Source organism: Camelus bactrianus, chromosome 34 (genome assembly GCF_048773025.1).
Source record: "Camelus bactrianus isolate YW-2024 breed Bactrian camel chromosome 34, ASM4877302v1, whole genome shotgun sequence".
NCBI classification, from domain to species: domain Eukaryota; kingdom Metazoa; phylum Chordata; class Mammalia; order Artiodactyla; family Camelidae; genus Camelus; species Camelus bactrianus.
Genome location: NC_133572.1, coordinates 15,709,543 through 15,736,320, shown reverse-complemented (window position 1 = coordinate 15,736,320; position 26,778 = coordinate 15,709,543). Strand labels below are relative to the sequence as shown.

Here is a 26,778-nt window from a genome sequence, read left to right as displayed (position 1 = left end):
ACCACCCATTGTCTGGAACCACATCAGAGGTTTTGGAAGAATTTGAACTCATAACTATCCATGCTGCCCATGTGTGGCTATTTCAATTTCAATTAATTACAATAAAATTTTTTTAAATTCCATCCCTCAGTCACACTAGCCACATTTCAAGTGCTCCAAGCCACATGTGGTAACTGTATTGAACAGGGCAGAATATAGAACATTTCCACCGTCACAGAAAATTCTACCTGACAGTGCTGCATTTGATTATTGAAAAGCTGCCTGATATTAGAAAATTCTGGTTATGCTTTCTGACAAAGATTCACTGACTTCCCAAGTTTCCCATAAACTCTCTCAGTGGAAGTTGTGACACTGGGGAGAATCATTAATGATATGGGATGTCCGTTGATGGAGACATTTTCCTATCATTTTGGAAAGAAGAAATTACTCTCTTACACAGGATTTTCTTCTTGTTTAAAGGCCACCTGTTTCATGCAGGCCTCCCAGATTCCACTTCTTTCTATAACTCCCTTCCTTGGCAGCAGAGCATGGTGGCCAAAAGTCTTGTCTTAGGGGATTGCCTGGTTGTAAATCCCAGCTATGTTACTTACTAGCTGTGTGACCCTGGGCAAGTTGCTTAACCTCTCTGTGCTTCAGCAGCAGCATCAGTAAGACAGCAGTAATACTACCAATATGAAGAGGTTTTGTAAACATTCCATGAGTGCCTAATGCCCAAGTTTGAGTATGTATGTATAATCAAATTAGTCAAGGATTCGCCTGAGGTGACAATATTTTAAGTTTTAATAAAGTATTCCTACAGCTCGTGCATTCTATGAGTCCAATTTGATAAACACTGGTCTATTCCATATTTTACTGTAACCTTGGTCACTGTTCATTAGAAAGACCCGCGTAACAGAGACCAGTTAAATCCATGATGAAAAAAACTCTGATTTGATCTTTGTTCATTATATCCCAGTCAATATGAACTTTATTTTGAACTATTCTTTTGTTGCATGTCACAATGAATATTTCCTCCTTTCCTTTCCTGAAGTCCAGCTTGTATCTAATTTTGCCATCTTTTTTCTTCACGCCGTCTTCCATTGACTATAAGCACTTCTTTCTCTCCTATGCTTTTTTTTGCCATTTTTTTTTTTTCTTTAATGGAGGTACTGGGGATTGAACCCTGGACCTTGGTTGCATGCTAAGCACACGCTCTACCACTGAGCTACACCCCTACTCCCCTCCTATACTTCTTTGAATCAGCTTTTTTCTCAATGTTGGCTCTCCCATAATGAACTAAATAAATCTTTGACACATATTCACTCTCTATTTGTAAAGAGTCATGTTAGTAGGTTTTGCAATTTGTACTTTGAAAGTTTGGGAGTTCTCACTGAGATGTCCAAGTGGACCTACCTGCCAGAACCAATTGTCCTGCCCTGGAAGTGCACCTCATGGGCTGCTTAAGCCCAGTCATGTGTCAATAGAATTTTCCCCCTGCTGACTCTCTTCCTCATTTTCCTTGTGTTTTAATCCTATGTATTCATTTTTGTTTCTTTTCTTGGCCAAATCTATTACCCTGTCCACATTCTGTTTAAGTTGTGATTTGGGCCATTTATCCTTTCATTACTGAGTCTGGGACCTAGGGGGTAAAGGACAGAGGTATTCTGGTAAATGTTTAAGAACTGGTTCTTCGAGGGGGCACAGGGGCTGGTTTTCAGCATCCACTGATTTCTGTGGGATAAATACTTCCAGTATGGCCAGTGATGAGCTACCAGTGTGAGGTACCTGATGGCAAAGTCAGGAAGGGCACTGCACAGTCCAGTCTGGTGGCACAAGACACAGCTAGTCCTAGACCACTAGGCAGGTCTTGGCTTCCTAATCGAGAGAGCACCTTGTGTCTCCTTGAGTCTTTACGAAATAGTGGTTGGGCCACATTTTTTCCTACAGTGTGGTCCAGGAAATAGTGTATAATGGACTTTCAGGCGTCATTTCAATGTGACGCACATGGTGGTTGAGTTACTCCTCGTGGTTGGCAGCAATAATTGCAATAACTGGCAATCTGGTTTCACCATCTGCCCCCTTGGTGCTCTCTCTGAGAATGAGGGTCAATTTTCCATTGAGTGAATCATGATAGTCAGAGAATAGGGACTATGAACCCTTTTTGTTTCTTTATTTGTCTATTCTTGAGCACTAGTCAATTAAGAAAGTATCTTACGCCCATTGGGAAGGAGAATGGCTCCTTGAGACATGATCAGAGAGTTTTTGCATTTCTGTATTGACTTTTAACCTGTGAATGAGAACTGAAGGTATAAATTCTCTGATGCTTGTGTCTGTGTTTTTTTTTTTTTTTGTTTTTTTCTTTTTGAGAACAGCTGTTACCTCTTTTTGACAAGAGGTGAGATATGAATAAACTACATTAGAAATGATTAATACATTAGATTATAATGTCTTTAAAAGAGAACATAGGCCATTTCTTTGAAAGAATCAATCTGCCAAAATTCACATTAGAGAAAATAAGAATGTGAATAGGCTGAGCTCTATTAAAGAAACTGAATAAATAATTAATAACCTTCCAAAATAGGAAGCAACAGGCCCAGATGGGTTCATTGTTTAATTCTGCCAAACACTGAAGGAAGAAATTATACTAGTTTTCCACAAGCCCTTTGAGGGAGTAGAAACAGAAGGATTATTCCCCAACCCATTCTATTCTAGGAAATTCTAGACCAGCATTAACCGAATACCAAAACCAAATAAAGACATTACAAGAAAAGAAAATTCCAGGCCAATATGTCTCACAAAATAGGTGTTAAAACCCTCGACAAATGTTAGCAAATCAATTCCAAAAAAGTATAAAAAGAATTATACACCATAACCAAGTGGTATTTATCCCAGGTATGCCAGGCTGCCACAACATTTGAAAATCCATTAATGATTTATTACATCAACAAACTGAAAAAAAAAAAAAGAAAGAAAAATCACATGATCATATCAATAGGTGCCGAAAGAGCATTTGACAAAATTCAGTATCAATTCGTGATTGAAAACACTCTCAGGAAACTAGGAATAGAGGTGAACTTTTTCAACTTAATAAGGACTATCCACAAAATATCTAAAAATAACATTGTACTTAATGCTTTCCCACTAAGATCAGATACAAAGCAAGGGTGTCTCACTGCTCCTTTTCAACATTTTACTGCAAGCCCTTGATAACGCAATGAGCCAAGAAAAGGGAACGGAAACTATACAGACTGGGAAGGAAGGTATAAAACTGTATTTGTTTGCAGATAACATGATCATCTATATACAAAATCTGAAAGAATCTACAAAAAAAAAAAAAAATTCCTGGAACTAGTAAGTAATTATAGCAAGGTTTCAGGACATAAGGTTCATAAGGTTAATATAAAAAAGTCAATTGCTTACCTATATATAAACAAGAAACAAATGGAATTTGAAATTAAAAATATAGTATCATTTATATTAGCACCCCCCAAAAATGAAGTACTTAGGTATAAATCTAACAAAATGTATCTCTATATAAGGAAAACTATGAAACTCTGCTGAGTTTTATTACTCCAATTAAAGGGGAGAAATGATCAAATCAGATAAAAGAGAGGTGGACCAAGATGAAGCAGGTGGCCCTGGGGTATGGGTGTTATTGAGGCCAAAGAATGTTTTTAACAGTAGTAATAAAATACTTGACCAACAGGGGCAAAGCAATAAAGACATTTAATTATCTCATATGACAAAAATTTTGAAGGTAGGTGATTCCATGTTTGGCAGGGTGGTTCAAAGATGTTATCAACAGCCAAGGCTCTCTCTCGCTCTTTTTCAGCTTTGCCATCCTCACTATACTGGGTTTTGACCCTGATTTGTCACTCATAGTTGCAGGATGGCTGTCGGCAGTTCCCTGAAACATGATCTACAAACAACATTTAAAACAAGAAGAGAAGGGAGTGACACGAGCAAGGACTCCTTCCTTGCTTGATTTTTTTTTTCCCAATCAGAAGGTGAAATTCCTTTTTTTTTAAACTTTTTTTTTTATTGAGTTATAGTCAGTTTACAATGCTGTGTCAATTTCCAGTGTAGAGCACAATTTTTCAGTTATACATGAACATACATACATTCATTGTCGCATTCTTTTTCACTGTGAGCTACCACAGATCTTGTATATATTTCCCTGTGCTATACAGTATAAACTTGTTTATCTATTCTACATATGAAGTGTCAGGATCTACAAATTTCAAACTCCCAGTCTGTCCCTTCCCACCCCGCAGAAGGTGAAATTCTTAGAAGCCCCTCAGATGACTTCTTCATAGGTCTCATTGGTTAGAACTTGGTGACTCGGGCCTCCCTAACTCAAGAGAGTGTGGGGAAATAGATATACTGTGAAATAAAATGAGCTCATCTTTACTGCCTTAGATTAAAGGTTATCATTCACCACCCCCCACCCCCTGCCAGGAGTAGGCATATTCTGCACCCCTAACCTAGGAGAAAAAAAATCAGGGTTTTGTTAGAAGAAGGAAGGTAGGAAAGTGGCCTTTTGGTAGATAAGTAACACTATCGGCCAAAGAATAGACGAACTCACCCATGGAGAGCATTTTAAACGAATGACAAAAAAGTTGAGGACAGATAATGAAACCCAGAGGGAGAACAGTATCTGAAAAGCTTTCAGGAGGTAAAAGAGGACATGAGGGGATCGAGAAGGCAGAGTCTGAAAGGTAGTCACTGGGTGAACACCATGGTTATTTCGGAGACGGTGGTTCCCTGTCTCCACAGAGTGTGCGCCAGAGGAGTGCTAAGACTCACTCAGCGAAACAGCACAGAAGTCCGTTGGGGTCTGTAAGCAGGGTTTCTCAGCTTTGGCATCACTGACACTCGGGGCCAGGTAATTCTTTGTTGTGGGGGGGATTGTCTTGTGTACTGTAGGGTGTCTGCAGCATCTTGCTACCCACTGGATGCAGCAGCAATTCTCCCCGCTCGCCCTATTCCCCAGGTCCGCTCTCAGCGGAGAACCACTAGCCGCATTGTAAGGGCGCACCGCAGGCAAGACTGCAGACGGACAGCAGTAACTGCAGTGGATTTTGGGCGGGGTGGGAAGGGACAAACTGGGAGTTCGAGATTTGCAGATACTGACTGCTATGTATAAAATAGATAAACAAGTTTATACTGCATAGCACAGGGAACTATATTCAATATCTTGTAGTAGCTCACAGTGAAAAAAATATGAAAACGAATATATGTATATTCATGTGTGACTGAAGCATTGTGCTGTACGCCAGAAATGGACACAACATTGTAAACTGACTACAACTCAATAAAACAGAAAAGAAAAGAAAAGAAATGGATCTTGAAGATTGGATATCATTTAGGCACAGTTGAGGGGAAAGGACATTTCAGGTAGCACTGTGCAAAAATAATGATGGAAGATTTCAGATGTGCTTACCACATACACACAGCATGTACTCTAGTCTGGCTCACGTGGGAGCGTGTGAGTGTAAGTTACATTCTTTTGAGTAGGGAAAATTTTTAATCAGAACCGAGGGCTAGGAAGATTACTTGCCATCTGTCTGTTGAGAGAATTGCAGCAAGGAGAGATGAAAGGCAGGAATAACAGTAATCCAAGGGGAAGGTGTAATAAATGGCTCAACTAGGGCAGTGGGAATGGGAACAGGACTGGGGAGGACTACCAGAGATCTTGTGAAGATAGAATTGGGAAGACTGGATGATGATTGGATGTGAAAGGGTCATGTCTTTCCTTCTGACTTTAAATGCTATCTATGAAGACGTGAACGATACTAAAGTTTGGAGTCTGGATGACTGGGAGAATGCTGATGGCGCCAGCCGAGAGAAGGACCACAGCAGGACAAGCAGGTTTAAGAGGGAAGATTATGTGATTGGATTGGGACTAATTGGGCTTGAAATAATAGTGATGAACCAGATATGGGCCTTTGGAAATAAAGCCTGGAGATCAGAAGAGAAATTAGAATGAAAGGCATAGCTTTGGAGATGATCAGACTAGTAGTGGCAGCTGAGATACCTAGGAACACAGTATCAAGGCCACATATAGGTGGGATGACATCTGGAAGGCATGAGAAGAAAGAGGTATGATCGTAATTAGGGGGAAAGGACCTGCCAGAGACTGGAGAGGGTCCAGAATGGCACCACGGAAGGGAAGAGTTTCAAGGAAAGAGTAGCCAACTTTATGAGTCAGGGTGAGAAATGGAAATTATAGAGAACTAGCAGAAAGATTTACAACATTCTTTTATGACAGATGGGAATTAACTTATTTTTAAGGAATTCAGAAGAAAGCTTTCATAAATCCCCTTGGAATTCTTTTCCTGGCTAAGGTGTGTTTTTAATATTCTAGAATTTCTTTTCTTGCATCTCCAGTCCATAACCTTCACTTATTCCTCATGGAAAATGAATGGTTGTTACTTATTCTACAGTGATTGGGATTGAAGTATGTGAAGGAGACATCGGGGAGAATACAGAGTGGGCCTCCAGTGATGGTTACTGTACGTGTATTAACTCGTTTCTCTCTTAAAACATGCATCCAATTTAGGTACTACTTTCCTTACATTAGTGATTTAAAAAAATTAGATCAAGTTTCTGAGAGATTAAATAACTTCTGAAATGTTGTACATTACAAATCAGTAAAACTGGGGATACAAATTCAGGTCTGGTTCTAAAGACCTATTCTGAAACAATCCAATCAAAAAATGGGGAGAAGACGTAAATAGACATCTCTCCAAAGAAAACATCCAGATGGCCAACAGGCACGTAGATGCTGCTCGACATGGCTAATTATCAGAGAAATGCAAATCAAAACTACAGTGAGGTATCACCTCACACCAGGCAGAATGGCCAGCATCAAAGAGTCCACAAATGATAAATGCTTGGAGAGGGAGTGGAGAAAAGGGAACCCTCCTATACTGCTGGTGGGAATGTAGTTTGGTGCAGCCATTATGGAAAAACAGTATGGAGATTCCATAAAAACTAAAAATAGAGTTACCATCTGATCCAGCAATCTCACTCCTGGGTATATATCTGGAAAAGACCAAAACTCTAATTCAAAAAGATACATGCACCCCAATGTTCATAGCAGCCCTATTTACAATAGCCAAGACATGGAAGCAACCTAAATGTCCATTGACAGATGACTGGATAAAGAAGATGTGGTGTGTGTGTGTATGTATATATTTTATATAAATAAAATATTACTCAGCCATAAAAAAGAATGAAACAATGCCATTTGTGGCAACATGGATGGACCTAGAGATTATCATACTAAGTGAAGTAAGTCAGACAGAGAAAGACAAGTATCATACAATATCACTTATGTGTAGAATCTTAAAAAAATAATACAAATGAACTTATTTACAAAATAAAAATAGACTCACAGACATAGAAAACAAAGTTATCATTACAGTAGGGTAATGGGGGGAGGGAAGGATAAATTAGGAGCTTGGGATTAATATATACATACAACTACATATAAAACAGATAAACAACAAGTTTCTATTGTATAGCACAGGGAACTATATTCAATATCTTGTAATAACCTATAATGGAAAACATATGAAAAAGAATATATATACAAAACGGAATCATTTTGCTGTACAAATGAAACTAACAAAGCATTGTAAATCAACTAAACTTCAATTAAAAAATAAAAAACATTTACAATATCAAAAAAAAGACAACAGATAAGTACTAGCGGGAATGTGGAAAAAAGGGCATTTGTTGGTGGAAACATAATTAGGTACAGCGCTATGGAAAAACAATATGGAGGTTTTTCAAAAAATTAAAAATCGAACTACCATGTGATCTAGCAATCCTACTGCTGGTATACATATGAGGGAAATGAAATCTTATAGAGATAATCTGCACTCCCATTTTCATAACAGCATTATTTACAATAGCCAAGACATGGAAACACTCTTAAGTGTCCATCAAAGGATAAATGAATAAAGAAAATGTGAAATATATATAGTTCAGCCATAAAAAGTAATATTGCCATTTGTAACAGCATGGATGAACATTGAGGACACTAGCCAAGGGAAGTAAGTCAGGCAGAGAGACAAATACTATGATCTCACTTACATGTGGAATCTAAAAACTAGAGACCTCATAGAAACAGAGAATAAATTGGCAGTTGCCAGGAGGCAGGGGTTGGGGGTGGAGAAGTGTGTGAAGGTGGTCTAAGGGTACGAACTTCCAGCTACAATAATTTATGGGCTCTAATGTACAGTGTGGTGGCTGTCATTAACAATACTGTATTGTGTACTTGAAAGTTGCTGCGTAGAGTAACAATCTTGGCTGCTGCTGATCCTGTTCATTTGGGAAAAGAATTTTTGGTGTCCAGGAGGGAAGTTTTGGGCATGTTTGCACATCACAGTGAAGGACATCTATGGGACCCTCCTCTCAACGGCAGAGGTAAATGAGGACTGACGCAGCCAGGTTGCCCTCTTATTCTTCCATAGATGCTATGGAATTCCAAGGGGCTATTTAATATAAATTCTCCCAACTCCTCTTTCACTTCACTTCTAGATTCCCTTCAAGCTCTTTGTCTTTATATTACATTCTCTCTTCCTTTGTTGCTCACATTGAAAGGGTCCTTACCTAGGAAGGTCACTGGTTCCAGAAGTCACTGCCAAGGATGCTTTAGATTTTACTCATTAATTCACTCAGGTCTAGTACTCCATCACTTTCTGTGTTTTTACTCTGCTTTATTTCTCCTCATAAAATTTACTACTTGTTAGCCAATTAAAAAAAATACTGTCTTTACTGAGCCATAATTCATCTCATACAATTAACCTATTTAAAGAGAATAATTCAATGGTTTTTACTGTATTCACAAAGTTGGGCAAGCATCACCGTAATCTAATTTTAGAACTTTTTTAAAAGAATAACTTCTTTTAAAAAAAAATTTGGGGGGGGCAGGTAATTAGGTTTATTTATTTATTTAAAGGGAGGTACTGGGGATTGAACCCAAGACCTCCTACATGCCAAGCACTTGCTCTCCTGCTGAGCTATACCTTCCCTCCTAATTCTGGAACATTTTAATTGCTCCCAAAGATACCTTGTACCCATTAGCAGTGACTCCTCACTCCCCCTTCTCCCTCGATTGGCAACAACCATTTATTTTCTGCCTCCGGGGAACCTTCCTATTCTGGATATTTCAGATAAATGGAATTACAATGTGGGATCAATTGCGACTGGCTCCATTCACTTTGTGTAATATTTTCAAGGTTAACTCACTTTGTAGCATGTATCAGTAGTTCATTTGTTTTCATTGCCAAATAATAGTCTGTTGTGTAAATAGAACACATATTATATATCATTCATCAGTTGATGGACATGTTTCTCCCTGATTTATGTTCATTTTCTGTTTCCCACACACTAAGGGAGGGTAAAATTTTACCTTCATGGTAAAATTTTTGTTGTTGTTTACCACTCTATCCTTAGCATATTGCCCAGTGCCTTGCACGTTGTAAGAGCTCAATCAATTTATCGAATGAATGATTCAATCATTCATTCACCTAGCCAGATTGAGTCAAGCACACACACACACACACACACACACGTGTGGAACATTCCGTCTCCAAGGTAGCCCGCCAGCTAGCTGTAGAAGATGAATAACACAAAGGTTCTGCCCTCAGTATCTCATAATCCAATGACGTAACATCAGTGCAAACAAATAAAGTAAAATTAAGAAACTCGATTTTAATAAAGGAGATGGACAAAGCACAGTTCATAGACAAGGTTCAATTCTGCTTAAGGTACTTAGCTATTACTTCATAGCAAAGACTCCAGTTGAGATTTACAAAAACCGGAAGTTGCCAGATTGAGGAAGAGCAAGAGCTGGGGTCAACCAGAGGGTATTTAAGCAAAAGAGTGGAGCCTGACCTGAAAGCTGGAAAAGTAGCAATGCTGGGGCTTTTGTGTAGAAGTGGAGGGAGGACCCGGAGGGGATGAACTGGGCTAGCTGGTAATGTTCAAATCGGAAAGAACTGTACATGCTCAAAGGATTAAGATGATTTCCCCAGGTACACAAGAAACTGACAAAAATGGTTGTCTCTGAGGATGGGCTGCGGGACTAGAGGAAGGGGTGGGAGAAACAGAGATTGGCAAGAATTACATTTTAAAAATTCTGCTTTAGATGATGGGGACCCACTATAATTTTGAACAGGGTTCATGCAGGAAAGTTACTTTGGGGATACTGGGAAGTGAGGTGGACAGGCATTCAGCTAAGGAGGGAACGGTAACCATGATCTGTGATCTGGTTTCTTCCTCCTCCTTGACATCCCCTACGCCAGTGATACTAAGTATCGCCGCGCTCGGATACACACTCCCAGGCACTAATTCATGGGTGACGTGTTTGAAACGCTGGCATCCTCCATCCTCAGAAGTGAGCGGTGAGTGAGGGGCTGGGGCTGGGCGCCGGGTCGGAATTCTTCCTGCTGGGAAGAGACTCTACCCTCTTGGGGGCGGTCTGCGGGGAACGCAGCCTCCAGACTCTTCCTGCTGATGCAATCTGCAGGAGAGCCAGCGACCTCCGCCGCGAGGGCCAGTCTGCAGCACGCACGCCACGTGTGCCCGCCGCCTCCCCAGACGCGCCCGCAGCCGCTGCGCCGAGCGCCCGGGACGCAGCAGCTCTGCCTCCGCTCAGCTCCAGGGGTCCTCACCGCCCAGCGAACAATGAAGGTAACTGCTTAGGATTCTGACTCAGTTTTTAGAAAAATGTGTGTTTGGATTGAGCCTGCGATTCCTCAAAGACACAGTTGGCAGAAGGGGGACGGAGGAAGGACCGCGTGGTTTGCTGCCACGCAGACGTTCGCAGTAGCTTCTTTGTCAATCATCTTTGGACAGGACTTTCCAGTCCTTTCTCTCTAGACTTCTGTTTAACCTCTGCTCACAGGATGTGCCGCCTCAAGCTTCTTCACAGCTGCATTTGCGAACGGAGATGAAAGGCTGCTCGCAGCCCCTTCCCCTGCTTGTTTTGAAGTCTGGAAAGGAAGAGGAAGTTCTTTTCAATTGCTAAGATGCGCAGGAGGTGGGGGATTTTGGAGAAGAGGTCTAGGGGTGCCGCTGGCTGTAAACAGGGGTTTTCTGCTGGGTGTAAGGCAAAAAGGAGGGAGATGCAGAGCTAGGTGACCAGGGCAAGAGAAGGCAGGGGAAATTCCTCGCTCCTAGAAACAGAAGGCTCGGCTTATATATTTATTTTCTTGTGGAAATTAAAGCTTTTAGGAGTTACAAATCAAAGACGCCTAAGGGCATTCTTTTATTAAAGAGCACCCTAGTGTCTTTTATTCTTATGCTAATCAAGGGTCATTAGCCCTGCTGCCTATTGCCTGGGAAGGTTCAGGTGTCGAAATGAACAGTTTTAAGTGTTCTATTTTCCTGGACTTACCCATTAGAAAACTGCAGTGATATTAAAAACTGAAGAGCAGCTTTTTCAAAGGAAAGTGAAGGATGGGCACGCAGTCCTGCTGTCTAACATCTTAGACGTAGGAGATTCCCAGATGCAGTCTGAACTTTGAGGAGAAATAAAGCCGTGTTTCAAAGGAAGGAGAGAAATTTGGTTCTCAACTGGGCTTATCCACAACCCATACCAGTCTGCAGTTTCACTTACAAGAAATAACATGTAAATGTTGCCTTTTCACCGAAACTTTCCACTATGATTAAGCAGGAAATGAGTGGAAACTTAGGTTTGTATTAAAAAGAGATCATGCAAATGTGCCACAGTGAAAAATTTAGCATCCTTCTTCTCAAGTTAGGTATTCTATTTCTGGCTTGCTCATGCCTGTCTAATTTCAGCTGAAAAACACACCAGGATTGAGTATTAGTGAGTAAAAGGAGAAAATTATGAGAATAAACAGTGTTGCTTTTCCAGCTTTCCCCTGTCCCATGTGGAACTGTAGTTGACTATACATTTTTGTAAGTTCATGGATGCTTTATCATGAATCCAAAGCCCCCGTCCCTTTTACAAGGTACTTTCATAACACAGGAAACTAGAGGACATCTTCAAGAAGTCTCTTTTCTGTTTTCTGATATTTTACTGAGATTAAGATAGAAATGGTGGGGGCAGGTATAGCTCAAGCAGTAGAGTTCATGCTTAGTATAGACAAGTTCCTGGGTTCAATTCCCAGTACCTCCTCTAAAAATAAAGTAAACCCCCCCCAAATAAAATAAAATAAATTTTAAAAAAGAAAAATTAAAAAAAAGAAATGATTATGTACTCTAGGCATGGTTTAAGGAATGCATAAAGTTCCTTTAAGTTTTCATTATTTCAAAAATTTCAAAAGCTTCTCTACTTACTTTTTAGCTAAGAATTGCTCTCAAGACCATCATTAAAAAAAATGTTATTTGCACATAGCACCATAATAGGCTCTATCGTCAGCAAATTTTCCAGACATGGTCTTGCCTGGGAGCTTTTATTTTAAAATGGATACGTACAGAATGGGCAACCAGATGAGAAAAACAGCATATACATGGAATAGGATGTGTGTAACAATGGTAAGTACATATTATAATTTACTGAATTAAGGTAGAGATTTAAAAGAGACATATCTGAAAGGACAGAGACAAGAGAAGTCATTGTCAGGAATGCCTGGTAAAGTGAAGGAAGGAAAGGGCCATTTGTGTGTGTGCAGGGGGCCAGACAGGAGGCCTGGCAGGGTCACATTCCAGACGCAGGATGCGGCCCCTCAGGCAAGGCTCAGAGATGTGTAGCTAGTTAAGCAGGCCTAACAAAGGGGCATTGGTAGAACCTTGCGGTGATGAGAATAAAAAGCAAAAAGAAGGAAAAAAAAAGACAAAGAGTTTAATTTTGGCTGATATTTCATTTAGTGAATTTCCATAATAAATAACTTCATTTGATTTTAGAACTACAGAGAGAAAGGAAGTTGGGTTAAGAAAGTTTTCCATTTGTAGGCAAGAATTTGTCTTGCCTGTCAGCTCATTGAACCTGAGAAGGTCTAATGATTTGCAATGGGCTTAAAACCTTATGAAAGAATGTTGCAAACAGTCACTGGATGATTACAGAGGTTTATGTTAAGAATTAAAATCAAGTTATGATTTCCTTCAGAAGTTGTGTATCTCCTAATTATTTTCATAATTTTGGATTTTATGGTGCAGATCAGGAGTTTTAGTTCTGTAGGAGAGGAAAAGTAATTTTCCCTCTACCTTTCTAGATTCTTGGCTAAGACACCCCTGTAATAAAACACAGACGAACAGGAAAAAAACAGAAGTTTAATAACACGTATACCTCCTGTATATATGGGAAACCCAGGAAAATCGAGTAACTCCCTGAAATGGCCCAAGCTATGACCTTAAATAGCTTCAGCTAAAGACTGAAGGATGTTGAGTGTGGGGCGAGCCGGTTACGGGAGGTTATCAGGCATCGCAAAGGAAATAAGAGTAAGTTGCAGATTCAAGTTGGCACTTTATCCATGGGTCAGAGTTTCTAGAGATTCAATTATTCTTCTCCTCCTGGCCCAGAGTGGGAGACACCCATCCAAATGGAGATTTCCCTTGTAAATGTAAATTTCCCTCAGAAAAGGGAAACTTCTGTTTTCAGGTCATCTTTTTGTGTCTGCAGCTTTTCAAAGATAATGAGCCCCAAATAACCCTCTTGTCAAAGAGGCATAGTTTGGGGTGGCATATGGTACTCCCCTTCTGTTCATTATGTCTAATATCAAGATAAAGACCAGGGAAGGGCTGACCTAAAACAAATAGACTGCGGTAAATACTTCTCTAGCAAGGGTGGGTTTATTTGGGATCAGCAGAGAGTTTTAATTCTGGGTCTGCGACCACGCCAACTGCATGCAACTCTCCGCAGAGCAAGGAGAACAAGGGAAGAAGTCTTTTCTGGAGGGGGAAAGAACATTGGGAGGACCACAGTAAACACAGAGTCCATGCCTTTTCATTGGCTGAGTTGTTGCTGGAGTCTTTATGCTTGTCATTGGGCTCTGCCCTCCTTGTGGGGCAGGAGAACTCCCCTGTCTGGTCTCCTGACTCTATTTTGAGGTTCTTGTAATTTTTTTTTTTTTTTTTTTTTTTTACCAAAGTGAAAAGCTGGATAGTATACTCTGAGACATCTAGGCTTATGAATAAACTGTGGCTGTGCATAAATGAAGAACTGTTTCTAAACTGGCCGTCTTGGGTGTTCAGGTTAGTTATAGCTTTTGGGGTTTCAGGTTGTCTGCTTCTCTGAATGGCCTCTTCTCAGTGGGTAGAGGAAGATAAAAATGGGGAGCTTTCTCTTATTTTCTTTTACATCAGGCAACCACAATTCCTCTAACCGATGGAAACCCAGTGGGATGTTCAGCCTTATTATGCTGCGGGGATTTAGTTACCATATTAGAGTGAGACTCTGGTACCTTCCATGGTAGACATGATTATCCTAGGCATCCTCTACCTTCCACATGATACTATCATTCTTTTCGAGCACAGGAGCAAACTGTGGCTGGTCTATTCATTTTAGGATTGTGAATGTGGGCCATCTTTGTGTGGTAACTTTATCCCCTTCACAGCTGTCCAAATGCTCTAAACATTTAACATGACAAATGATAAACATTCCCACTGGCGGGCTTTTCTGAGCCTCGGTAGCCCATCTGGCAATACATTTTGGTGCCCATTCAACTAAGGCCACTGAAACTGGATTCCACGTACATCACCATGAGGTGCAACTCCCATGTTTAAAATGTTTTAAAATTAAGCATTTTGGGTGCTCTGATGCATAAACATATCTTTGCAAATATTTGCAAACACTTTCATCATAAGATCTAGTCTGTGATTTACAGTGTCAATGGTGTATATGATGTCTAAGAAGAATCAGTCTTTTCTGTCACACAAGGGTTCATGTACCAGTTACACCTGTGCTTCTAATTAGTCTTCTCAAACCTACAAGCTGAATAATATTACCTCTAGAAATTGGGTGCTTATATCCTTAAAATAACTTAGAAATTACATCATCTTATTAATACAGGATAGCATAGCATATAAGCATTTTTCTCTTGTCATATAGGCCATGCCCCTTTTGTGGAAAGCTATTTTACAAAATACTTCTCTCATGTTCTGAGATTAATCAGAGAAAGAAAATCTTAAAGAGATAATCATGCTCCAGAAATATAAGAAAAAGGTCAAAAAGAGAGGAAAAAAGAAGACAACTTTAAAAAAAAAAGAAGAAATTACATTAAAATAAGCAATAATCCAGAGAAGTCATACTGAAAATACATGATTCTTTGTGATTGAAGAATTGTGAAATATTTGTAAAATTCAGCAAGTTCCATTAACAGTGGTCCTGTATTTCATCTAAAAAGAACCGATCCACCATTTTTATTTTGACATGTAGCTCTGAATGTTTGATCAATTGCATTGACAGTCTATCCCCTAGTCTGAGAAATGTTTTTGCTATTTTGACTGTAGATGGTAAGACTCCTAGGATATAATTACGGAGTTGAATTTCCATCTGACTCTTTATAAATCTAGGCAGAAGGAGCACCTGTTGGGATGTTCTAGGTCAAACACGCTAGAGATGTCTCTTACGTGACCAATGAAGACCTCAGTGAAGTTGGGCATGAAGCCAAGGATGGATTTGCACAGGGTCACCACTTGGTGGTTATTAATGTTTTACCACTATATTAAAGGGGGATTTTGCCAAGTATATTTCATTTCTATTTGGCTGATTCAAATTCAATGTTATATTGTTTTGATTTTAGTACTAGTTATTGGTGCAGGAATCTGAAGTCACCATAAATGTTTCTTTGAACTTTGAAAATAAAAGGTAGAGTCACAATGGAGCTGTAAGGTCTGCGTGGGGAAGCATAATGCATTATTCAGAGGTTCCATGGTTTTCAAGGTGGGCAAATCGTCTAGATACTTGCAAGGTTAGTGTTGGTGGTGTGTGTGGTAGACACACATCCAGGTTTTGGGAAAGATTTCTTTGCTTAACAAAAGTAGAGATGCTTTTAAAATGCCATGTAAGTTACATCACATTGAACGGTAACTCAAAACATTCATATGAGGAAAGCACTGCCGCTGTTATTAACGCCAGTTTACAGACAAGGAAAATGAAGATCAGAAAACTTACTAAAATTGTTTAAGGTCACAAAGAGCACAACTCTGTGAGAAACTAGGTATTCTGACTCCTAGTCCGGTGTGTTATCTGTCTCACCAGGGGTTCTAGCTTTTTTGGGGGGTCTGATCTCACTTTGTAAATCTTAGGAATGAAATGGACAATCTCCCCAGCAAAATGTACAAACACACATAGGCACAAAATCTTATATCTCAATTATTTGTTGTTAAAACCAGGTCCACACAGTCCATATAGCATGGAAGACTAGTGGTAAATACTGAAATGATCTAGTTATTCAGAAAAGTGGAGTGCTGTTGGCTCTGGCTTCTGCCATCAACTGAGATAATGTAAATATATAAGCAAGAGTTCCACGCTGCCCTTCAAACACTGAAAACCTTCAAACAATCACCTGCCTTTAGTCTAAACAGAAAGACATTGAATATTTTCTTTGTTTTTTAGCAACACATGAGTTATTAGTTTCTTTATCTCATAAAGATCTAAGGTGTAGAGTGTAGGGGAGGAAAAAAATTTTCCTCTATCCGCTTAGGTTCATTTTCTGGCATTTTACAAATTAGGCTGACAAGAGATTAACAAGAGAAAAACAGAGTTTGTTAGCCCTTGCAGCTTGCATACACGCAGAAGAAACTCGGTGATGAGTACTAATGGGGTGGGTAGAACTTGGGTTTGTATAGCATCTGAACAAACAAAAACAAATTTGTAACGACATGAAAAGGCAAAGGCAAACTTCTTAGGTTTCCAAGGGCAGCAAACTGTGGAAGGTAAATCCATGGGGGATACTAATGGGGTGAGATTTGTTTGTGCAGGTCCATCTCAGTACTGACTGTCTGTCTTCTTCAGGGCTGTAAAACTTCTCCAGGAAAGGGGATTTTTAGCAGTCCTCATGTCTCAGAAGTTTCTTTTAGTCAGAGAAGGGAAGCTCCGGGAAGACTTCCTTCTGCCCCCTGTTGGATCTCTCACACCTTCAGCTTAAAATAATCCTTATCCCTAAATGAGATATTTTGGGGTGTGATATTTTGATCCTCTACACTAGTCACAGAAGAGAACTTGTTTCACAAAACCGAATTTCTTTGGTCTTTTTTTTTTTTTTAATTTTTTTTTCATTGAAGTATAGTTGATTTACAATGTTAATTTCAGATGTATGCAAAGAGATTCAATTATACATATACAAATATAAATTTTTTTTCAGATTCTTTTCCATTATATGTTATTACAAGAAACTGAATATAGTTCCCTGTGCTATACAGTATGTCCTTGTTGTTTATCTGTTTTCTATATAGCAATGTGTATCTGCTGAATTTCTTTGATTTTAACCTCGTTTTGAAGTATATACATGGCTGCTTCATTAAACAGGGTTAATACTCAATTTCATAGTAGAGTTTAGTAGTTTGGGGTGCCTAACCTTCCCATTTCGTTGATAACTTCCTTACCTGCAGTTCCTGTCAAAGGGACAGGTCTACATGGCTACTTTCCTACCAGATGACCCCTCCTCTGCCACAGTGGATTGTGGCAAGGGTGGATATCTGGCCCAAGTCCAGCCATCTTTCACTTTCTTACTCTCATCCCTCACATTTAATCGGATATCACAGCCTGTCGGTTCTGTTTTATCTGTATCTCTGTGTCTGCTCTTGCCCACTGTTGGTGTACTGACCATGCTCTCATTACCTCCTGCTTGAATTATTTCAAAAGTCTCTCATCCGGTCTCAAGCTTAATTTTCCTTAATTTCCCCAAGGCATTATTTTGATTATGTTATTCACCCACAAAAATACCTCCGTGACTTCCCCATTGTCCACTGAACTTAACTTAGTGCACGAGGTCCTTTTCTAATCTCTTCTGTCTTGTATGTGGACACACTCCTCCAATCATAACAGAGGATTTGCCATTCCTCAAAATGCGCTTCCACATTTCCATATATTTATTTCTAACTCTTTCCTCCCTATGTATACCTCCTCCCCACCTGTGCCCACCTTCACACTGCTCCCCTGTGGCTCCCTCCCCAGGAGAACAGTGACTGTACTTCACAGTGGGATGAGTATGGGGGGAAGATGGGAAGGTAAGAGTAGGGTCACATTTTGAAGTCAGGAAATAAGATATTGATCATATCCTGCAATCCCTGCCCTCACCTTTCCTCTCTACATGCACCTTGTACCATCGTAGGCATTTTTCAGAGATTCTGGTTGAACTAAATCAACTACCTATTTCTAGACTTCCTAGATCCAGATTAATCGATTCTCTTTTATACTTGTTTTCAAACAGCAGATACCTTTTCCCACATCTGGATTTGCTTGGAGTCAAATTTTAACTGACTCCCAAAAGATACAGGGTTATAAAAACACAGACAACAGTAAGTATTTACCTACTTTAATGCCTATTGCCAAATCATCTTATGCAGCTACTATTTTCTGATTGATTTTTTAGAGAGTGTCAATGGTGAAACGGTGTATTGATGCAAGCATCCATTGAAAACATTTCTGGGAAAGGTCATATGAAGAAGATGCCGCATAGTAATAGGAACTGAACCCATGAAAATCATAAGGAACAAACGCAGCAATGCCAGTCCACTGAATCACCGCTGTCTTCAGATCTGGGCAGTATGTGAAGGGAATGGGCCTCGGCCGCAACCCAGGGAAGTGACTTAGAATATAGAAGAGCATCCTGTGTCTGGGAATGTTAACCGATTCCCAGATACTTAAAACAATACTGTTTAACATGGGGATTTTTTGTTGTTGCTGCAAACAAAGCTGTTTTTAAGCAAACTAATGAATGCATACACTGACAAACAAATCCAACAAAAGAGGCACTTAGAGGCGGTGTTCATTGAATACTGGAATTTTAAAAGAAAAAACCTATTAGGTCATTTGAGGCATTTGCTTCTGCTGAAGAAGGATTGTTCTTTGGAGTTCATTTTTCTAGCTGTCAGTTCTGTCCCATTTAAATACCTCAAGAACCAAGAATTTGCAAACCTTCTGTGGACAATTCTGCCACTTACTATATTCGCTGTTTAAAAGTTTCCTGATAATTAACTTACCTTCCTTTTCTTTTGGTTATACTTTCTATTTGCTCTACTTAGTAATGTCAGTAATTCAGTAAGTGGATACAGGATTTCTATAAGGTTTATGCTCTTTTAATGATTTCATGCATGCATCTTACATTAACATTGTGTCTGCTGCTCAACCAGGCACTTTTCTTCGTCTTGACCAATGTTCTTAGGACATTATTCACAGCAGCCCATCAGTCTACCGTTTGACGTTGAAGGACACTTTGATACTGGGAATGAGGGGTCATTTGCAACCACATTAACTTGACAACATAATTTGAGATAGATTTAATAATTTAACACCATTGTTAATATTTCATTTAATTAGAAGTGACTTGTAGTTACTGGTATGTGTGTGAAATGACATATGAATGAGAGTATTTATTGCAGCCTTGTTTGTAATGACAAAAGATTGGAAATCCACCCACATATTCATCAGGTGTAAGAAAGAATGACGTAAGAAAAAGCTAGTGGAGGAAAGAATGAGTAAGCTCTCTCTACATCGATTAGAGGAAAATCTCCAGGAGTCTTTCCACTGTATACACTTATATATTTGATTTTTGACACATGAGAGTTTATTACATTCAAAATTGAAATTAAATTAAAGAAATGAAAGTCCCTTGTAGTGAAGTTAATTTGACTCTAGAGCCATTAATCAAGAAAATCTGAAATATTGGGTAACTCAAAAAAATCAGTTAAGACCAAGGATATATTTCTTGACAAAATCTCCAAACTATTATATTTAATTGAAACTAATTTTAAAAATGATCTATTGAGAAAGCAGGTTAAACTCCATATGTACCACAAACTTTACAGTAACTGTTATATTAAGGGTATAAATACTCTTTTTCAAACCTAACGTTTATATATGACAGTAATGACCAGCAAACAATGACTGATTTAAGTTTCATTTAATTAAGCACAGAGCTCTTAGACCACCAGGCTTTGTAGCAGGTAACAGGCAAATGGAAATAATTCAAGCACGTCTCTTGAGAAATCACGTGATTGGAGGATAAAGATGCATAAAAAGCAACGCAATAAACTATATTCGGGGCTACAACAGAAATCTGCACAAGGCACAGTGGTGCATGAAAAAGACTCGTCAGAGAAATCGCGAAAAGCTTTACAGAGGACGTGCTTCTTGAGCAGAAGCCTGAGAGCGGCCGGATGAAGGGGAAGGGAGCAGAGCTCTGTGGTAGAGTGTGTGCTTAGTGTGCGTAAGGTCCTGGGTTCAATCCCCAGTTGCTCCATTAAATAAACAAATCAACGAACCCAATCCCTCCACTGTCACCCAACTCCAGACTTCCAGACCTAGATTCAATCACTAATTCCTTTACTTGAAAAGAGCAGGTCTGGCCTCCCTTCCAGATCACTGATAAATACAGAGGCCTGAGTACCCAACATCCTCGAGGGAGGAACTGTTACAACTCACAACACTGGCAACCTAGCAACCAGTTAAATTCACCACATTACATTTTGCTCTCAATGCCTCCATCCTTCACTCTCCTTTGATGCTCTGTGTTTTCTCTCTTGACTCAACCCTAACTAGGCACCCCCACCCAAACCTGTCCACAGTAGCCTTTTGCATCTCAATGTTAGCCCGTCCCCCTCCCCTTCCCTAAATGTTCCCTGCTCCTCCTGCCCTCAGGTGAGGGTGCTTCTCTGCCTTTCTCTGCTCTCCCCTCTCAGAGTTAGCGGGGGCGGGTCTCCTTCACCCTGCCCAGTGCTGTCTCCATATCAGACCCCTCCTAGAAAACCCCTGTCCACTGCTCAGACCAGCAGTTTGTGCCACCCTCTCTCTGCCTCATAACTATCATCAAAACTATCATCCTGGTCACTCTGCCCGATTATCCACTGAAGATTGTAGTACTTGGCTCCTGGCTCTTTCTTCCATTTCTCCGTACTATTTCAAGGTGCGTGGACAGCCCAATCCCCTTTCTTGCATCTTTGTCCTTTTAATTTCTCATCTCCATTAATGCACTACATTTCTCGTATGCCACCCGTACCTCATTGGCCCAGTTCGAGCCACCATCTTCCCTTTACTGGTATATATGTTTCTAGTCTTGCTCATCTCATACTTCCCCCGTTCTCCACCTCTAATATGTTCTCGGCACATCTATCATCTGCTTAAAAAACTCCTCAACCCCTTCCTCTTCTGCTCTGAATAAAACCCAAAGTCCCGTGCTCTAGGAGTCCCCAAAAGACTTCGTCCACCAGATAACCATACAATCCCCTGTGATTTCCAGTACTTTAGAGCGCTAATTGCAGCTTATAGTTATTTCTTAGTGTGATTGTCTGAATGGTTCTGGGACTGATGTCTGGCTCTCCCACTAAATTGTACACTTCTTGAGGGCAGGGAGCATACCCAGTTTTTTGCCTCTGCAAACACATGTAACCCAATACCTGGCCTATAATAGGTAGTGAGTGTGGTAGGCTGAGTAATGAACCCCCAGTGATGACCCCCAATGATGTCCATGGCCTGATCCCCTGATGCTTTTATGGTAATGGACAATTTTCAGATATGACTAAGTTATAGATCTTGAGATGGGGGAGATTATCCTTGATTTTCTGATTGGGCTCAATGTAGTCATAAGGGTGTTTACAAGAGGAAGGGAGGAGTGTCACAGGCAGAGAAGGAGATGTGACAGTGGAAGCAGAAGTGGGAGGGAGCAGGGAATGAGTGAGGGAGGGAGGGAGGGAGGCAGAGGGAGACGAGGGAGACTAGAAGATGCTATACTGCTTGCTCTGAAGATGGTGGAAGAGGCCATGAGCCAAAGAATGCAGGTGGCTTCCAGAAGCTGGAAAAGCCAAGGAAACAGATTCTCACCCTAGAGCCTCCAGAAGGAATGAAGCTCTGCTGATTCTTTGACTTGGGACTTCTGACCTCCCAAACTGTAAGATAACAAATTTGTCATTTTTAAGCCATAAAGTTCATGGTAATTTGTTACAGCAGCAATGGAAAATAAACATTGATTTTGGTACCTGGAAATGAGTGCTGCTGTAACAAACACCTGAGAATATGGGAGTGGCTTTGAACTGGGCATTGGGCAGAAGATGGAAGATATTGAGCATGAAGGGACAAGCCTAGATTGTCTTGAACTAATTATTGGTAGAAATATGGATGTTAAAAGCACGGCTGATTGGGGAACATGTTCTTGGGAACTGGAGGAAAGGAGATCTTTGTTACAAAGTAGAAGGGAGCTCAGTGGACTCGTGTATGGCAGTTACGTGGAAAGCAGAACTTGTAAGTGATGAACTGAGATGTCTAGCTGAGACTTCCAAGCAAAGTATTCAAGTTGCAGCCTGGTTTCTTCTTTCTGGTTATAGTAAAATGCAAGAGGAGAGATAAACTGAGGGGAGAACCATTAAGCCAAATGGAACCAAGTTTTGATGATTTGGGAAATTCTCAGACTCTCCAGATTATAAAAGAGGCTGGCATTAGGAGAGTCACCATTAGGAAAGCATGCTCTGGTGAGAAAGCTGAGTCTGAGTTAGGAGGGATGCAGAGAAGAAGCTTTGGTGTTCGGACTAGTGGGGTGGTGGTGGTAGGGAGAAAGGGGAATGAGTCTATTTTATTGGGACTTTTTTTTAGGGTCCATTGAGCCTATAAACAGGAACACACAGCTGCACTCTCATAGAGCTTCCTTTCCTGGTGGCCGGAGCTCTCCCACCATCTAACCCTGCTCTGGTATTCTCTGTTTTCATGGCCCTCGGGAACAGATCATCTTTTTCTGCATCTGTGTACTCTGGATTCCTCCCTGGACTAAAGGTCCAGTGAGGAGTGGTCTCTAGCTTCCTGTTCTTCCCCATCCCACTCCATCAATGAGTCTCCTGAAAGCCCCATCAGCAACTCACTGGATCCACTCAGTCCGAGGAATAGTCACTGCCACACTTAGACCAGAGAGAGGGGCCATCTTGTCCTTCAGTCTTGGGGTAGCAGACAAGTGCTAATATAGCAGTAAGACAATTAGAGAGAAAGGGAGAGATAATAATAATGTTAGGGAGCCACCAAATGACCCAAAGACAGAAATCTCTTGATCAAGAGATCCTAAAACTAAAAGAACCAGAGCAGCTGATGCCAAAAGGGAAACAAAGCTTAGATGTGGAAAGTGATATGACTAACAGCAAAGGAGGAAGAATATCCACTCCCTTCTTTTCATTTCTCTCGGGATGGCTACTTCAGATGATTGTGATGCATCTGTCGAGCAAACGTTTGAAGAGTACTTACGCTGTAAGCATCAGGCACTGCCCAAGGTCTTGAGGCTGAAGATGAAGGGATGGAGAACAGCGGAGGTGACAGTCTCATGGCATCCACAAGGGAAAGCCACGTCCCATGAGGGATGTGAGCACAATCTGGGGCCAGTGCTGGGAAGCCAGTACTGATTTATACTGGCTGGTCAGGGAAAAGCTTCAAAGGGAAGGTGAACTTTGTGTGAAGACCCAAGCACCATGAAAAACCACAGGATGATCTGGAGGTAGGGTCCCACGCAAAGTGAGCAGCAGATTTAGCAGACTTTTGGAGGAAGCAAGTTTTAATTCACTTGAGGACTGCACCAAATCCACACATTTAATGAACCCTAGTGGAAAACTGGTTTTTATGTACGTTGCTCCAGTAATCTGAAGAAAGGCTAAAAAGAATGGTCGAAGTGCCAGCTGTGTGGAGTGGTGGTGCATTTGCCAAGAGGATTTATGAGGCATCTCAGGTCAAATCACCACGTCTCAGCCAGGCAGCAGGGTTTTAAGGAAGCCATGCCTCAGGGTCTGTTTGGAGACAGATGACAGTCCTGTGGATCCTTTCCTCTCTCAAAAATTATAAGTAATTCAAGTTTCATGGATGCTAAATTTTCTCAAATAGTTCTCAAATATGAGGATTCAATATGAATCTTCTTTGCAATAATTATTACTGAGTGAGCTTACTGGGTGCCAGTGCAGGTTTTATGTGAATTACCTCATTTGGTCCTCATGACAACTCTGTTATTAATAGCATTTCACAAGTGGAGAAATTGAGGCACAGAAAGGTTAAATAACTAGTCTAAGCATGCAAAGCTATTGAATCTGGCCACGTCACTCCAGAATCTATGTGCTTCACCGCTGAAGGATCTCCCCACAAGCTTGTTAAACCTAATCTTAGAACAAAGAAACAACTATGACATATTCTGTTCAGTAGTTTGCCAGATGCTCTAATTTACGTATTTTTTAACCTCTGTTAGGAAGGTGGCTGAGGTTCAACATTAATGTGAGACATCAGGTGATTTGCCCAAGGTTACAGATCTACTAAATAATGAAGCCAGAGCTTGAAACAGAGTCTTGCAATGAACTTGGAACTCATGACTTCGTGAAGATTCAGAAAAAGTTCCAAAGAGTATTTCCATCCAGAAATGTGTGGAAGTTTGGGGAAGTAGGCAAAATATTTTGTAAATAGGTGAAAGCAGTTTTAGTTAGTGTGGTTCAATATATCTGTGACACAGAGCCTGAACAAATGGCCACTTTAAAATCTGTCTTTCTCTTATACCTAACACAATTGAGTGTTTATAGGTATGTTTTCTGCTCTCTTTCTCCCTCTCTTCCTATATGTTTGTGTGTGTAAAACCTATCAGGTTATCCATTCATTTTTAAAAAATTGCTGCAATGTTTAGTTAGCATCCATTATATCATTTAAAAAATTATTTATTGTATTATTATTGGGGGGGAGGGAGGTAATTAGGTTTATTTACTTATTATTTATTTTTTTAATGGCGGTACCGTAGATTGAACCCAGAACCTTGTGCACGCTAAGCATGGGCTCTACCACTTGAGCTGTACCCTCCCCCCATTTTTCAAGTTTAAACAAAACCATGGGGGATTTATACATTCAATCAGTTTATTCAGAAAAGCATCTCCGAGGTTCACACAGTTGCCTGGATGTGTACTAAGCTCTGAAAATCCAAAAGAGAATGAAATCACTGCCCGGACAGGAGAAGGCTGGGCTCAAATGTCATGACCGCTCTGGTAAATGTAAGTTTCAATTAGCATCTCCAATCTGCAGAATTCATACCCCTGGTGATACAGGAAGACTTTCCAAAGGGGTACCTGGACAGACAAGTGTTAGGAAGGCAATCAACTGCTAGGTTCTCAACCTTTATTTAAGCCTTGCCCAAGCCTTGCCTGCAGCAAAACATCCAAGGAGCAAGAATCTTCCTGTTTTCTTTTCCTACCTCCCTTTTCACAACAGTGCTTCTTCCATGCTGCAAGAGAACAGCTTTTCTTTCATTCACTCTGATTTGTCCAGCAAGCCACCAGAGCACAGAGAAACGGACAGTTCAGATTATTGTGTCAGTGAAACCTTTTAAAATTAAGTCATCACAAACATGCACTTGGGTTGGGGAGGGTGTAGCTCAGTGGTAGAGCATGTGCTTAGCATGCACGAGGTCCTGGGTTCAGTCCTCAGTCCCTCCATTAAAAATAATAGGTAAATAAATAAACCTAATTACCTCATCTTCCAAAAAAAAAAAAAAAAAACCCACTCTCAGTCTTCACTTCTATGTCTTACTGTTGTTTCTCTCTCACTTGGGGTGGAGAATGGCCTTAGAAACAGGAAATTTTGCTGTGTGAGCTGGGACAGTCTGAATTCAGACTATGAAGGTCGAGGCAGCAGCAGGAGCAATGACAACCTTTGCTGAAAGGCCTCTCACCTCTTCCATCCCCTGACTCAAGTCTATGAACCATCCGGGCTGGCAAGGAACTTAATAAAAGATGGCAGGCCGTTATTCACTCAAGTGACAGGCACATGGCACTGTTCTGTGCCGTTTCTCTCCTCATTAAAATTAGAGTATTTGAGGTTTATAAAAAGCAAGGCTGGAAATGTCAGATACCCAAGGTGTGCCCTTGACCTTTTCACCTCGAGAAAGCTTGATGGCTTCTCGCATCCCGGCTGCATCTCTCCTGCATACTTGGAATGATCTCAGAGAGAAGGTGGTGCCCTGCTTACAATTCTGATAGGGAACGGCACATCTTAGAGCCCAAGGGACGCATCCAAGAGAAGTCGGCATTTTCTCGAACACTCACAGGAAAGGCATTTTCATTAACTTTTTCCAAAAGATCGCTGTCTTCCAAAATACCTAACGTTCCATTGCTGCAAAGCTTTTGCTCATTGTCAATCATCAACCACTTTTCATTTTTTCTTATTTACCATGTACTTTTAAAAATTAGTTTATCTTGGGTAGGTAGGGTATAGCTCAGTGGTAGAGCGCATGCTTAGCATGCGCAAAGTCCTGGATTCAATCCCCAGTACCTCCATTAACAAAAAAATAAATAAAATAAAATTTTTTTAAAAGGTAATTAAAAGTAGTTTATCTTAATGGGAGTATGGTGTGGATTCTACTGTAAATAGTGTACTTAACGATCATGAATAAAACTTAATACATCTATCTACCTGGGTCGTGGCCCAGTGTCTTTTCTTTTTTGCTGTTCATTTCCTCAAAGTAGATTAATTTGTACTTGGAAAAGTGGAACGGCTCCTTTTGGTGGAAAACAAAATGTTCTCTAAAACGATCAGGGATATAATGCTCTGGCTTTAAAAAACCAAGTCTCATTTAATTAGGATTAATTTCTCACTCTCAGAAGTTGATATGTGGTTCTGTTTCTGTAAAATGCAAAATCATAAGCTTAATTGTTTCCAAACGT

The 26,778-nt window shown here is 40.4% G+C and overlaps 1 protein-coding gene across 4 annotated transcripts in view; it reads left to right on the top strand.

Annotated features, from left to right (window-relative positions):
* The first annotated feature begins 10,064 nt into the window (after nucleotides 1–10,064).
* The window catches only part of BCAT1 (branched chain amino acid transaminase 1), an 82,527-nt gene continuing 65,813 nt past the window's right edge, over nucleotides 10,065–26,778 (top strand). Inside the window, exons 1-2 of one of the 4 annotated variants that reach the window (XM_074357306.1) lie at nucleotides 10,065–10,397; nucleotides 10,523–10,686. In XM_074357306.1, the coding sequence (XP_074213407.1) occupies nucleotides 10,142–10,397; nucleotides 10,523–10,686 (420 nt within the window). In that variant the 5' untranslated portion in view covers nucleotides 10,065–10,141. Of the gene's footprint in view, nucleotides 10,398–10,432; nucleotides 10,687–26,778 lie in introns of those variants that run through there. The other 3 variants (XM_074357304.1, XM_074357305.1, XM_010946523.3) reach the window with 3 other exon arrangements.